Raw genomic sequence first — 16248 nt, forward strand, 5'->3', positions numbered from 1 at the left:
GCTTTCTGCAGGTGAAACAAGGTTGTCCCAATGTATGTGTTGAACCATGTTTCTCTAATTGCATTTTTACCATATGTGGTACCTGCAGGCAAAATGGATCCTTAATTTTAGTAAGGTTGACAATATTAAGAAATAAAAACACATATAGCCTTGAAATATAGAGGGGCCTTAAGTTAAAAAATACAGCAAATTAAATAAGGTGTAAATAGGGATAATTAAAATAAAATTTAAATCTAAAGCCATACTTCTATAACTTCACAGAATCACAGAATAATGAGGTTGGAAGAGACCTCTAAGATCATCGAGTCCAACCTATGTCCTAACACCTGTGTGATTCTGTGATTCTATGAACTTGTATGAGTATTACTGAAGTCTAATATAGTGTGTATTGTGAAGGATCAATTTATTTCCATAGTTATTCCATATCCAATCAGAAATAGTTTTACTTTACTACTGTCTATCATGTTTTGCTTTTAAGAAAATAGTCATTATTAGGATTAATTAGGATTTTAATTACTTGCATTCCTTTTCAGTCAGCTTTTAAAAAGACGGGATGTATCTGTACCTTTGAAAATTGAACACCTTTCTGAGGAATTAGATGCATGGAGAGCTTGCACACAATCAAACAAGTAGGTGGAAAAATATAAAATTACCATGAGTGAGACTAGTAGTATTTAACTGTTTAGTTGTTCCCTTTGTAAAGTCTGAATGTAACTGCTTTGCAGGTCCTAATTTCTAACACAAATTAGGAAGCCAAGTTGAAAACCAAATTTCTTTTATGTTCCTAGGCCTACAGATGAGTTGCCATGCACCCCGCCCTCCGAATCGCAGAGAGCGTTGTATTCAGTACTCGTCTCGCGAATTCAGGGGGAGCCTCTGAAAGGAATGGTTGGGCCAGACTGTGTCACTGGATCAAATCTTCCCAGTCACTCAGATGTTCATATCTCTTGTTTGACAGGGCTAAAGATCCAGGTATGGTTTCAGAGAGCTAAAGTGGTCTTTCTTGCTGATAGCACTGACTACTAGTGAGGTTGCCATAAATCAAAGGTCCCTCCCACCATTTAGCTGGAAAAAGGTTTACCCTGTTATCACAGGAGCAGAGTTAAAACTGACAGACAGTGACATCTGCTATATAAGAAAGGCTGTATAGAGAATTGTCCAATCAAATAGTTGTCATTTCCCAAATCCACAACCTTTTAATTTACATAGGAAATATTTCCTTTGCCAAATGTTGTGTCTAAAATGCATGTATCTTACTGGCTACTCCCTCACCACAGCTTGAATAAAAGCCAGGAAATTGTCTTTAACCACATACTAACATTCTTCTGATTTTGGTTTTTATTACTATGGAAATGCATACTATAAAACTTGGAATTCATAACTAATTAAAATCAGACATTAGAAGACTAAATATTCAAATATATTTATTTATCACTCACACTGAGTTTTATGATTAATACTCATTAGTCCTTATAACACTTCTGTAGCATATCTTGTTATTTTAATAAAGAGCAAATGGAAAGATCCTGAACACACTACTCCTGACTCCAGACAATGCCTCAGTGTGAATTTACTTTCCTAGGTGATACTGAATCTGTTTCCTCTGTCCAGTGTTAGATGTCAGCCCAAAGAGTAACAGGGGGGCTTAGGCACTAAGCGGGATGGATAATTTTCTGAAAAAAATTAGAGTTTACAAAATGATAGTGGGATTTTTGAGGTAAAAAAATGTCTCAACTGCTCACCATCAATCTAAAAAAAATTGCTCTCAGCACTTCCGGATTAGATCAGTGGTCTCTGTCTATGGCTGTACTCAACATTGCTAACAGCTATGCAAAGCTGCCAATGTTACAGTCCATTCAACAACAATAGCAAATATGGTCTCACCAGCTTGTCATTTACAGGTTCCTTATTTCTGGATTAGCATACATTAGGAGTCATGGTTTGGGGCATGCAGGTCAGCTCAACAATCAAAATCAGTTAACACTAAAGCAGGGCAGCCTACTTGTATGGGTTTACAAGGTTTACGTAGCAAGTTTGGAGAGCATAACTCTTTCAGAAAGGGCTGAAATGGAACTGCAGCTTTGAGAGCAGGTTTTGTCAAATTAATAAATTAGCAAATAGCTCTTTTTCTGTCATATGAATGAGTACTTTGTCCTTTTCATAGTGAATAGTTAAAATTATTCTGTAGACGCTTGTTTTCAAACAATTCATGGAGACATTATATTGGGGGGTATTTTGTGGATGGGAAAAAGCAGAAATCAGCAGAAATAATAATCATGACCATCATGAAATATAGACAGTATTCTGAAGGAAAATGCTTGTTTCCTCAGTTTCTAATTCAAGCTACATTAAAGTCTGGAATAATTAACAAGCATATATAAAATAACAATAAAACACATCAAACAAAAAATTTAAATATTATGAAAGGTTGGGTTGGCAGATTTGGGAACATAAGTGCCCTCAATTCATGATGTGTAGCTGTTATCAGAGTTTTAAGTGAGCGGGGAAAAATTTCTGTATGGATATAGTGGATAGGTCTAAACAAGGTTTTTATGTTCTTCTAACTATGCTTTTTGTTGTGGCCTTTACACAATCCATGTATAATTTCTTTTTCTTTTCCCTCCCAAACATTTTTGCTTTACAGGGTCCTGTGTTCTTCCTTGAAGATGGAAAATCTGCTATTTCACTGAATGATGCTTTGATGTGGGCCAAAGTGAATCCTTTTTCACCATTAGGAACAGGAATACGACTTAACCCATTTTGATGAGGTGTTTCCTCTGTACTTTACAGTGCTTAAAATAACACTCTGGGAGTCAATGCTGATTTAACCTTGATTGCCAAAGGATGGAGAGGTCAATTACTTGAACTTTGAAAATTTTAAAATGAGAAGAAAAGGATTTCTATACAAATGTTTGTTCAGGATCCAAAGAAAAAAAATATTTGATAATCCAAAGAAAAAGTCCTAATTTCATATATAGCCATGTCATTTTTTTTAGTAGGAATATTGTTTTCAGACAATTATTTTTGTCAACTCTGTGTGAATAGATGCTTTGTAAAGTAAGCAACTATCTACATATTACTAAAATATTGATAATAAACTGTGAAACCCATAAATACTCTTCCAAATATATAATCATAGAATAACTTTATTGACAGCAACTCCAAACTTTTTTAGAATGACTGGAATATTTTGGCTGTTTCACACTGTTCCCCTTTTTAATTTGAACTAATTTTGACACACAGGGTTGTATAGCAAAAGTAAAATTTAAAGAGTAGGTGTTTTTTTCATCCACTTGTTATTGTGCTTTAATAGCAGTACAAATAGAAGGTCACTTATGTTTTATTTAGATTATCTACATTTTGTTTAGGTTTTCTATTTTTTATTTATTTGTTTAGATTATCTAGATTACAAAATTGTATTTTCTAATAGAATCATATTTGGCAGCATTCCCTGTTATACTTTCACCGGAGGCTAAAACTCTTTATAAATTTTTTTTTTGGTTTTTTTTTAACAAAGTCTTTGTATAGAATAAACAGCGTATTTATTGAAGTTATTTAACTATGCTATGTACATTTTAAAAGCTTGTTTTCTCTTTACATTTTGTATTAGTTATAATATGACAGCAGTAAGTATTTGTGCATATATATTTTTATTTACTATATCTGCGCTGAAATGGAAAAAGTTATGGCAATAGAATACTAAAACTATTTAAAGCTGTGTATAGTATGGAATTTAATTATAAGGCAAATATTATTCTTGTTAATAATTCTTATAATCAGAATTGCTCACCTTTAGAAAAGATGCCTTGGTTGCAATACTTTTTATTAGTTTAATGGATGGTACATAGGCAGAAATTTACTTTATCTGTTCTTACATTTTTTTGCTTGTACTTTAAAATAATTTTTGAAATTTATTTAAATTCCTGATAGTTACATGAAATATAAAGAGGTTACAATTAAAAATTGGCAGAATTATAACAACTGTTGTAAAACTGGAAATAGTATTGGGTCTCTATTTAGTAGATCCTATCAAAAAAGCCTCAATTTAGAGATAAGCCTTGCCCTTATTTAACTATAGAAATAACAATGCCACCATGCTGGAAAGGTGGGATGGAGATTAGAAGTAAAAGAAAATCCTGGGTTGGTTTTTTCCACTCTGTCTTTAAAATAGTAAAATTTCCCTCTGGTGATGTTCTAGAGTATTATTACAGGGTTTCTGGTGTAAGGTTGTATTGGGCGGAGGGAACACAACTGTTTTGTACCCTAAAAACCCCATTTTTGTACATACTTAGGTGCTGGAACTGAATATTTTGCTTCCTGCAAGTATTCTTTGAAAATGTTTTCCCTTTATTTATTCCATGAAGCTTGGAGAAGAAGAATTTGATTTCAGAAGTTAAAATTCATAATTTTTGAAAGAATTTTCCATCAGCCAGTATCTGATCTTGCTTCTGTCAAATGAAAGACTATCTGTCTGTTAGCACATAAATCTTACAACCTGGTATGTAAAAATTCTTGATAGAGAGGTGGAGAGCAAACATGAGAACTGAACATGCAGCCCCATGACTGAGGATTGGGATCAGAAGTATTGACTCAACTGCCATTCTACTGTATTTAAAATCTTTTGTTGTATCATAATGATATTTCATTAATATTTCACAATTAAAATATATTGAATATGTAGTATAACTGCATCAGCGTGTTGCACATAAATTGTGCCTTAACATGGAATCTTGGGCAAATCTACTCCCTCTAAATTACAGAGTGAGGGTTAAAAATTAATTCCTTACTAAAATACAAAAATTAAGTCAAAGGGCATTTTTTATATTGGGGATCCATCAGGAAACAGTCATTGTGAATTACATGAGGTTGCATTTTCCTTGAAGTTGTTTGTACAGTGGTGAGTGAGGGGAATATGCAGAAAAGGTTGTAATTGTGTCTGCTGTTACAGCTGTGGTTGCAACTGTCAACTGGTTCATCAGTTTCAAAAATAATTTCAGATTGTTTGCAAATGTGTAGCTTCATTGTCTAGTATATCAAGTCAAATACAGATATCTCCCCCTTAATATTAAAGAATACTTTGTCTTCAAAAGACCATTTGACTCCTCTGTAAAAGTCATATTTCCATTTAAATGACAAAACATACGAAGCTACACAGCTAGTGCTTTCCAATTGCTATTAATTCTCAGTTATGTTCAATATCCCTTCAAAACCAAATCCATTGTTTTTTGGAAATAATCTGTCCAAGAGTACTGACATGTTTATAAGCTTCAGAGACAGCTCCACTGGCAACTGCAGTTTGAGATAGGAGATGTGGCACTTTAAACCCATGTTGTGGGCTGGAATGATGCCCTGTGTGTTCCACGCTGCGCAGGGCTCCCGCCAGGCTGGGCCAGTGATGCTGCACTGGCCATGGCCACAGCCGGGCGGCCCCGCAGCCCCAGGAGAAGCACAGGGAGAACCTTGTACTCCACGTGCTTTCTCACCCACCAGTGCAGTGCCTCCTGTGGGTCTCTGCAATACTTTCAGCAAGCCTACAGGCTTTCACTGTTGGATTTCTTTCCAGAACTGACACATCACACTGCTTTTTCTTTTTTCCTGGCAATGCCTTAGAACACTTTTTAACTGGTTAATAAGAACTTCATTGTAATAGGACACTTAAACAGTGCTCTGACCTGGGATACTGTTTGCTTCAGATCCTGGTTCCTAATGTTTTAATACATAATTTAACATTTATTTGATACTAAGAATTCAACCCATCAAAGCCACATTGAATAGGGCCCTGACATCATGAGAACAGTAACAAAACTGTAATTTCTGGCTAAACAAGGGATCATTTTTGGAAGGGATTTTACCAAGTACTAACACCAGGTATTTCATTGCCCTGCATTTTTGGTATGTGGCAGTAACATGCTCTGATCTGCCAGAGACCTGTCCCAGTGTGTAGTCCTGCCAGGCCAACCACGTCCATTCCCTCTTTTGTTTGTCCCTGTCACATAGTAACAGAAGCAATGCCCAATTCAACTTGGCTCAGCTTGCCAAAATGAACTCAATTTTCACAAATATCTGTTAGCAAAAGGTGGAAATTTATGTTGAAAAGTGCCTCTTGCCTGAGATGGAAATAATGGTATTACCACAAGCCAGTTTCTTCTGACTAGTTTCCTATTCTGTGTATAATTACACAAAAAAATAGTACCAAATACCTGTAAACTACAAATATGGTCTTTGGTTGGTGGCAGGGATCAGGGAGAACGGTGGGAATGGATATTGCAAATGCCACAAGAGTAGGAACACACCTATTTGCAACGAGATGGCCTGGACCCTGGTGTGACCCTCAGCAAAACTTTTATCTAGTTGTGTTACAAACAGGTGTTTTGCAGAGTAGCCATGTTTGCTCCAATCTGATATAGGTGTATAGAACATAGAGCTTTTTTTGCCACTTTGTCTGAATCAAACTTGAAAAGTGATGTGTACACCTGAAGGTGAGGCTCTAAATGAGCTCATTCTATGTGGAGAAGCTCAACAGTGCTGTGGTTGGATTGGCACTTCAAAGTTAGGTTCTTTGTCAGAGTAATACACAGTAATGGTGCTGTGCCTAAAACTACAAATTGCTACTTTCTGGATGAAAATAAAAACCCACTACACTCACCCCAATATAGACTCAGGATATGATGGACTTCTAAGCAGCTCCTCATATTTGCATTTGACTTTCCTTTACAAGGACTCCAGAAAAGCCTCCTAACTAGAGTTTTTGCAGGGAACAGAAGCAAATTAAGGTTATTTAACAGTGTCAAGACAGCTACATTTTTTTATTAGGAGCACATTATTTAGCAACTGAGTAAGCATTCCTCTTTATGAAACCTTCCTCTATAGTTAGTTCCTCACTTATCATCTTTCCAGTAGAAACATAAATACTGAAAAGAGTCACTGAAAAGGAATGGAAGAGGGTGAATCACCAAGGGCAGATGACAAGTTTTTAGGTGTCCCAAGCTTTGGTTTGCAGGAACTGTATCAGTCACTGAGAAAGTAATCTGTTCTCAAAGAAACAGCAAATGAGAAGAGGGAAAGGAGGAGTGCTGTGCTTTAATCTATTCAGATCACAATCATCAAAAATTCAAGGGCATAAGCAAAGCCTCAGGGTTTTCTAATGTCTCTTGGGGGTGTCACCATTCTATCTCTGGCTAGAGTTGAACAATACCTTTTCACAGAAAAGCCTGTTGGAGTATTCTGGGAATTTGCAACAGGATTTTTGGAGCTGGATAAATGTTTACAAAACAGGTAGTAAGAGAAATAATGTCCTTTCACGAGCTGTACCCATCCTGATAAAAAACGGACATTTTTGAAAACTTGTATTCACCTCCTGAACTCGAGCTTGAATACCTCCACTATATGCCTTCAGAAACCTCACAGACACTACATATTATATGCATTATATGCCTTTCTCTGAGGCAAATAATTACTTAATATGCCCATTAAATGCCTGTGATACAGCAGTGTTATGAAAAGATAAGGGAAGTGCCCACAAAATTGTTTTATGTATTAATTATCTACATATATATTGTCTACAAACAGAAAAATAATTTATGTTTAATTGTTTTATTTTTATCAATGCATATAGTGCACCCATCACCAAGTATTTTTAGGTACACACACAACAGATATTTGAAAATACATAAAATATTGACTCCAAAATGGACAAACTTAACAAATAATAATAAAGAAACCCTTTGTGGTTCAGTTGTGTCAAACAGATTTTAAAAACATAAACACAATTAAAGTTAACAGCACTAAAGCTATAAAGGATTAAGATAAAGTTATACAATCATGTCCCAGAGTATCAGCACACTTACTCAATTCAGCTGGATTAGCACCTTGGCACTAGTTGCTGAATGGCTCCCAATTGCTATTACATTACCAACACCAGGTGTCAAAGATACCATTTTTTTAAGCAATATGCAAAAGGCTTTTTTTTTTTCCGCCCAGCAGTTCTTTAGATAAAACATACAATAAACAGAGAGGAAAAAAAAAATGTACTTGCTATATTTAAGTTTCTAACAATTAATTACTATGTTATCTATACTGTAAGAAATTCTTAAGTATTGTTGGCAACTGGAGTTGTGGAACAAGATGCAGTCTAGCTCTTCCTATGTAATTTCGGATACATAGTCGGCAGAGCTGACAAAGAGAAGATGGTGTGGCTGCAAACAATAAAGAAAATAGTTTAACTGTACAACTATAAAAGCCAGCACTTTGTTTTACAACAGTCTTGCACAATAATAGGATTTCTAAAAAAACAAAGTTCACATTTTGCAAATTTGACATTTTTCTTCATTCTGTTTCCTTCATTGCCTTTCTGCCCTCAAAGATAAAGACTGGGACTGCTTAAACCTTAATAATAGTTAGGGAAATACTAAAGAAAGCAAGACAAGGTCAGTTTTTTTAAATTAAAAACCAGCTCCCAGAAAATATCTGATGTCAATAACTTTAAAATTTTTAGACTTCTTATTTTGGGATTTTTTTATTTATACACAGGTTATATACCTGCTACAGCACTACCGATGCATCACTGCAACAAGAACAAGCAGGCAAAATACCCTAAGATCCTGGACCATATTTAGTGGTCTTACTAGTTAATCATGATGTATTTATCACTCTGCCCCCCGCTCATTCAAAGTGCTATTTTCTGTGGACAATAAACCTGTATCTGTTCCATGCCATGTAATTTTTTTTCTTTGCTCTAACTTTTAAAAACACTACTAACCTTACTAAATTTGTGAACACATACAGTTTTTAGAGGGGTTTTGTTAGTAGCATTCAGACTACAGGGTGGTTTTTCTGGAGGTAAACATGAATCAGTGTTACTTGTCAGTTCACCTCCAAAGAGATGCCCATGGTTATTGAAATAGTTTCATTCTCTTGTGGCTTATTTTTATATTATATATAGTTCAGTCTGAACAAGTCCAGTTCCCTCTGGAATATTCTCTCTCTCCAAAGCAGATAGACCTTTAAGAGGTTTGAGAAACTATAGACTCTTTAGTCTCCTGTTTCTCAGGTTTTTAAAATTTTGTAAAGAAAATTTAGAAAATTAAACTTCTTATGCTTTTTGCCCACAATCAAAATTTGCTTTATATGCACATAAAATACATATTCAAAAATATTATGACAGCTGACCAAAATGAAGTATATATTTAACCAGAAATTTAAATACACTGTTTCTTTTTAACAAGGTCTGTAAAAACCAATAAAAACGTAGCTTTAATGTCTACTTAGGTAAACACCCAATAAACATATGACAGTACTTTTTCAGCTTGTATAAATTCTGATGCTGCTTGGCCAGTGGGCTCTGGCCTGAGACTAAATATTGCAGAGCATGTTTATAGTTAGAAAGAAAATTACCTGAATGCTCATATATTAATTTCATACAGCACAGTGTTACCTTCTATAACATGGGTTGTTTGGACTGTTAAATTGGGCGCTTTTCTAGGTGGGTTTGCTTTTTTTAATAATACAAGTTGCAGTTTCAAATATAAACATCTAAAACTTACCTTCATGGAAGAGCAGCAGTCTCTCCACTAAACTGCTTGGGGCAGCTAAATCAACAGGCCTCTCAAAATCTGAATTTTTGGCATTTATGTCTGCCCCAAATTCAAGGAGTAAGTTTACAATCTCTGTACTAGAATGCTGGGCAGCAGCATGGAGTGGAGTTTGCAAATGCTTTCCTTTCTGCACGTTGGCACCTGGTGGGTAGATGCGCGTAAAGAGACAGAAGAAGGGATTAATTAAATTTGCCATCGAGTAAGAAAGATAAGGCTACAAAACAAACAAAAACCACCACCGGCCTGGAATGCCACAGTGCATTTAGCCACTTTATTATTTTATTGCATAAAAATATAACTGATCACATCAGTGTTTTGTTTGAGTTTTGGTTTTTTATCCTAGGTTTTATTATCCAAGTACGACCAGATAAAAAGGTATTAGGTAACCAATCAGGTAACATGAGCATCACAGTTGCCTAATTATAAAAAGCACTTTTTGTTCATATTTAAGGAAATTTACACTACATAAAAAACATACTTTCCTTAAGTCTTAAAAAAATCACTAAACTGAAGTTTTGTATGTATATTCTTGTGAGTACACCAACTCCAGAAAGAATCTTGAATGCCTTACAATTTTTCACATGTTAAAGGAAAGAGTTTGAAATAGAGCTGGAAAAGAGTTTGAAATAGACTCCCATCACATCCAACCTTTATTTATTAATTTATAAATTAGTTTTAATTTTAATTAAGGTGAGATACACAGTCAAAAAAGCTAATAGCGGAAAAAAAAACCCAAACCATTAATTCTCCCAATCCATGGGTTCTAATCATTACACTTTTATATTAATAGGTAATTTTTAATATGTTTTAAATTCAAATGGACTAAATTAATTTGCAATAATGCGTTCATATTCAAGAAAAAAATCCATACAAGGGTTAAACTAAACTAGCTAGTATGGAATAGTCTCTCTTACACAGGGAAGCTGTTGGTTCATCTAAAACCCAGCCTTCTTCAGAATTCTTACTGACCTTGTGAGACCAAAAATTGCCTTCTGCTCCAACTTTACTCCCTGAATCAACACTTTTTGCATTTTAAATGTCCATTTGACTAAAATAATAATGTCACAGCTCTAGAAATTGGATCTGAAATCTGAATAATTCACTGTTCTTAATTTTAACAATTGGAGCATGCTTCTGCATTCTCTTGCTTATTGTCTATCTGCCTTTCAACTTCTAATACATTCTCACAAACTGATAAAACATGAAAAAATTTAATTTACGTAAGTAGCTACTTATATTCTCAATTTACATACTCTTTTCTACTTCAGGGCACCAACAAATGTCTGTTTTTTTCTGTATGGTAGTATTTGAATTCCAAAGTATGCTAATTATACTTCTGCTGTTCTTAAACATAAAAAATCATGACACAGGATAATTAATCATCCAAGGAGATGGACTCAATGAGAAATACTTTAACTGCTTGTTTAAGTTCTAAATATAGCACACAATCAACTAGAAAAACTATCCTGGTGCAATGATAGCAAGGCTGAATTATTCATGTATACATTTAAATACTTGTTCTGCGGATGCAAAAGCCCTGTGTGTAAATACCTGAAATGCAGCAAATTATCTTTCAGCTATGCCAATTGTGTCCCCGGACTTGTGCTGAAACAGAGACAGCCTTCAACATCTCTTACCCACTGATTAACTAAATAATCTGAAATTTAGGGTGTGATGCCTTTTACCTCACCCCTTCCCTCTGCAACTCAGCCTCTATGCCTCATGCAAAGATCAGTCAGAACTTGCTGAAGAATGAAAGCGAGTGGGGCTTCATTGCTAAAGTAGTTTGAAATCTCAGTGATTACTATATGAAATTTCTCAAAGCTCATTTTTTACCTTTGTTTTTCCTACAGAATATTAATATCTACAAAACTGCACTATGTGCTGAAAATTTTGAACATTTTCTTACTGGTCTTGCTTCCTTTTTTCCTTTCCTACTTACTACGGCATCAAAAGAAAAAAAAAGTAAGTTATAAGAAAACATGACTCAGCATAAACTTTGAAGTAGAGCCCTGCAAGCAAGAGTTCCAGTTCAATTGGCTGAGCACAGCTGACTCCAAAGGCGAATACAATATGCTTATTTTACAGACCGGTAATATTTTTATTAAATCATGACATACCTGCATAAAGAAGCTTTCGAATGCAATGGATCTGCTGTGAAACACAAGCTACATACAGAGGTGTTCCTAAGTGAGGAAGATCTTGGTCAACATCTATACCCCAGGATATCAGTACCTCCAGGCATTCACTGTGACCTGTCAGTACAAAGCATGACAGTTTGATCGACTTCAGTACGCTGTCTCATGGACAAACACATTTCTGAGACATTGCTCAGCTGCTCCATGTTTATTGAGGAGCTGATTTCTTACCTCTGCTGGCTGCTTCATGTGTTGGTGAGGGCAGACACGACTCCCACTGAGCTTTGGCACCGTATTGTAACAGCAGCTCAGCACATGCTGCACTGCCTCTCGAACAGGCATTAAATAAAGGTGTCACTCCATCAATTGTTGTAGCATTTACCTAGAATATATAAAATCTGTTTACAAAAAGAATGAAAAACAAGGTAGATTTTTAAACAGGAAATAGTTAGAAATGGCATTAAAAAAAATACTAATTAAAATAACAAGTTAACTGACCAGTCTCTGTGAAACTGTCTTCCTCTTACCATGCTTCTCAGCTGGAATTAGTTTACTATTATTCTTGTTAAAGTATGTTGGATAAATACACCTGGAATACTAAAGAGCATATATTGACATCTGGGCAGTAAATAATTTTCAAAAGTCATTGCAATGAGCTTGTTTCAATGATACAGAAAATTTACACTTTGCATACTAACAGGATGAAGGGATCTTCTCTCTACAGCTCTAGCAGGAATTGAGGATTATTTGCCATTTTCTTCTGTTGTTTTAGTCTCCAGGTTCAAGTGATACTTCACAGGATGGAGACAAAGCTGATAGCATAGGCTCACTGCTTTAATACCAACCTCACTCTTCAACTGAATATTTCCAGTGTGAGAGAGTAAGGAGACAAAGTAGGCAACTTTGTGAGGCCTAATAATACTAAAGGGAGGAACACAGCTATGAGGAGAAGGCTCCTTCCTCTGCCCAATCTCCTTCTATTCACCCCCCAAACCCAACAAAACAATTAAGACTAATAAAAATAAACCAGGTGGGAAAAATAATTATTTTTCTTACACTTTTGTATTTTTAGACTCCTTGTGTTAGCTGAAGTAGGGAGAAATTTGCTTTCAAAATATCTATGTATCTTTTTTTCTTTTTCTATAGTAACACATATGTATTCCACATGGTTCTGAAAACTGAATTTTAAGAACAATAAATATTTCTATTTCAAAGATCAGAGACTTGGGAAGCTAGGCACTTGAACTCTGATGTCAGCAGACATTTCACTGAAAGTGACCTGTAAGGTCCCATTTTCATTTTGGGATAAAAGATGAGACAGCCTGTGTCAGGAGTACAGAAAAGAGACTCTGTTTTTTTCTACTCATACCATAAAATTTTAAAAGCACACAAGTGTAGTGAGACAGCAGACATTCTGAAGATTAAAAAAACAGTCTTCTGAAAGCCACTCGAAGCAAGAAGATCCCAAAAAAGTAGAATAATGTGTTCCATATTTTTGAAGAGAAATATAATAATAAATACTGCTAACAGATTCACTCAAACTCATTACTGTCCCCGTGGCTGCCCATCACTCTCATTTGCTAGCATTCAGATGGCAGCTGTAATTACATGAGATGAACATAGCCAATAGGGTAAGTAGAGACCAATTACATTAAAATCAAGGAATAGATCCTTCTCAGTTAAGCCAAGGTTAAAACTGGACTTCATATAAAAGAAAACAAAACCAAAGCCTTACATTCGCTCCTGCTTCAAGGAGGATTCTTGCACATCCTACATGGTCTCCCAGGCAGGCTTCATGGAGTGGAGTCACTTGGTCAATTGTCAGTGTGTCTACATTGTACCCCTAAAATAGATGTGAATGGTATTTAAATATCATACAAAACCTATTAAGAGTTGTTTCCTCACATTACTGTTCAAATTAATAGTTTACAATACTCTAAATAGGCTTAAAACTCAACTTGCAATAAATTAATCCTCAGTGAGCATTTATTTTTAATCAGAAATAGGCATAAAATATGCAGACTGTTTAGATGCACAGTGACAGGGCAAAAGACAACAGACCCAAGTCAGAACACGGTGAATTCCAAGTAGCTATGTGGAAAAAAATTGAACTGGGGGACAGTGAGACCCTAAAACAGATGAGAGAAAGGGTGGTGCATCTCCAGTCTTGATAATCTTTAAAACCCTCTAAACTCTCCTATGATTCTACCAACCTGTGACTTAAGGGCTGAAATATCCAAAGCTATGAATTTTAGCAAATAAAACACTTACTGCTTTGATAAAATCACCAAGTCCTCTAATTTTTTTTAAGTAGATGTTGTTTGATTCTTAAGAAATAACCATTTTATCTACCTGCTTTCATCAAATGTATTCTATAGTATAATTATTCAATATTGAAACAGCTAATAGGACAATATTGTAATATAAAAATTTAGCATTTAGTCCCTCCCTTTGATATTAGCAATTTTTAAAAAATGACAACAGTGCAAAATCCAGAATCTTTAAGCGATTCTTGCTGTTAACTAGTATCTTCCTGACTAGCTCTATTTACCCAAAGGCTTAAAGCAATGAAACTGCTTTATATTGATTTATATCATGCAAGAGGGGAAGACTGACATAAATGTAGACACAATTTTGGTTTTTGTTTTGTTTTGTTTGTTTTGTGGGGGAACAGGAATTAAAACATACAGAGGAAATATTTTAAATACTAGCTTATATCTTATAATATGAAACATTCCTAAATATGTATTTCTCTGAAAAATTCAAGTGAAAAAAAGCAAAACAAAGCATACTAAATCTGCATTGATAATCTATGCTGAGAAATTAAATAACATTAAAAATGAAAGCAATTGTAAAAACAGAGCCTTCACCTGTGACAATAAAGTCTTCAGAGAAAGAAGACGTCCTTGACTGGCTGCCTCATGCAGAGGTGAGCGATCTGCCCAAGAACCTATATAATAACAACATTTATTGAATAAGCCATATGAATTAGAAAGGGTTTGGAATGCACAGAAAAAAACAGAAAATATGATGCACAGAATGAAGTCAAATATCCTATGAAATTAATTCTTCCTCTTTAGGGACTCAAATGATCGGTTCCTAAACAGTAACAAAATTGCTCTATTATTAATTGTAAATATCTCTAATAAATCATTATGTGGTCCACAGAACAAAACATTGAGATATTGATATCAGTAATCTATTTAATAAATTCATTAATTACCATATTCCACTTCTATTTTTGCATTGTTCATTTTTAATACACATAATAAAACTTTGTAGCTGGCATATAGGCATTATTTGAACTTAAACCAGATGTAAAGCTGTCTGAAGAAGTCACAAAGAAGCCGGTTTATATGAAAAGCAATGTGGGTATCTTTATGTCTGGTGAGATTAGTTTGAAGCTACTACACAAGTACAAGGAGAGAAATGCAGTGAGAATCACAGTAAAAATTTACTATAATAGAAATAAGATATAAAGTCTAAATTCTCATTCCATAAACTAATAGGCTTGAAAATAATTAGATATGCTTACAGTAAAGGTTTGGCCTTTATTTTAATTTATTTATCACCCTCAAAAGAGAAAGGTGAAAAAAACCAGTAACCCAACAACAACCCTGCGTTCACACACATAACCCTCCATAGCTCCCAGCCCAGCTTGCAGAGCCATCCTGAAGCTCTTGCTGAAGGACCTGCCCTTTCCTCTGCAAGCCTGCACACTGACACGTCCCTTCTAGCCAGCCAAGGCTGCAGGCAGAGCTGATACTGATTCATGACACGAATTTTGAAAATTCAGTTTTAAGAGGCTATGCAAGGAAGAAACATCTTCAAAATGTATTATGAATTATCAGTATTTATTCCTCTAAGAACAAAATCACTAGAACTTTAAGATACTAATACAATCACTTGTGTGAGTTATATCAAGCTGCCTAAAATTCCTGAAGAGAGAATTAGCCCAGAACAATGAATTGGTACCATTGGCAGATGACTCTTCCAGGTGTGCAGGTTTGACTCTGCCATGGACAGGGACTGCCTACAGAGCCAGCCACTGCATTTACTGGCAAAGCAATGAGTCTGAAATGCAAAGGCTGTTGCTCAATCACTGGCAGTCACCAGCCTAAGCTCTAAGATAACTACACACCAGAAATAGACCTTGTTTCTGTTTCCTACTGACTCCTTCTGTCCACTAGCCTACTTCAGAAAGTACACTTCTGTTTACTATATACAACCCCCTCAAATCACATCAAGAATGACGAAAATATCAAGGCTGAAAAGAAATCAGGGCCCAGTTAAAAACATGAAATAGTGCACAATAGGAAATTGTAGATAAAACCTCCATTTTCCTACTGGTGTTAGTGAATGAGACTAAAACTTACACAGAAGTATGACTGCATCTCGGAGAACATAGTGCACTTTGTGACTCAGCACTACTGAATACTACTGAGATCAAAAACTTGGCAAAACAAAAGCACAGATGATTATTGAAATTATCATAAGGCTACATAAAGCTGATAACA

General features: G+C 35.2%; 2 protein-coding genes across 8 annotated transcripts in view; one reads left to right on the forward strand and one right to left on the reverse strand.

Moving 5' to 3' along the window:
- WDR17 (WD repeat domain 17) overlaps nt 1–5089 on the forward strand; it is a 49747-nt gene extending 44658 nt beyond the window's left edge. The window contains exons 27-29 of the mRNA XM_041427865.1: nt 534–629; nt 789–972; nt 2645–5089. Of these exons, the coding sequence (XP_041283799.1) occupies nt 534–629; nt 789–972; nt 2645–2764 (400 nt within the window). The 3' untranslated portion in view covers nt 2765–5089. The remainder of the gene's footprint in view (nt 1–533; nt 630–788; nt 973–2644) is intronic.
- Nucleotides 5090–7577: 2488 nt separating this feature from the next.
- Nucleotides 7578–16248, reverse strand: part of ASB5 (ankyrin repeat and SOCS box containing 5) — a 28813-nt gene continuing 20142 nt past the window's right edge. For 5 of the 7 annotated variants that reach the window (XM_041427863.1, XM_041427856.1, XM_041427858.1 and 2 more), the window contains 6 exons: nt 14602–14681; nt 13467–13574; nt 11963–12113; nt 11714–11848; nt 9543–9734; nt 7578–8222 (listed from right to left, as the gene is read on the reverse strand). In XM_041427863.1, coding sequence (XP_041283797.1) covers nt 8068–8222; nt 9543–9734; nt 11714–11848; nt 11963–12113; nt 13467–13574; nt 14602–14681 — 821 coding nt within the window. In that variant the 3' untranslated portion in view covers nt 7578–8067. The remainder of the gene's footprint in view (nt 8223–9542; nt 9735–11713; nt 11849–11962; nt 12114–13466; nt 13575–14601; nt 14682–16248) is intronic. The other 2 variants (XM_041427857.1, XM_041427860.1) reach the window with 1 other exon arrangement.

The sequence above is a fragment of the Onychostruthus taczanowskii genome, unplaced genomic scaffold (assembly GCF_017590055.1).
Source record: "Onychostruthus taczanowskii isolate IOZ18803 unplaced genomic scaffold, ASM1759005v1 scaffold12, whole genome shotgun sequence".
Lineage (NCBI taxonomy): Eukaryota > Metazoa > Chordata > Aves > Passeriformes > Passeridae > Onychostruthus > Onychostruthus taczanowskii.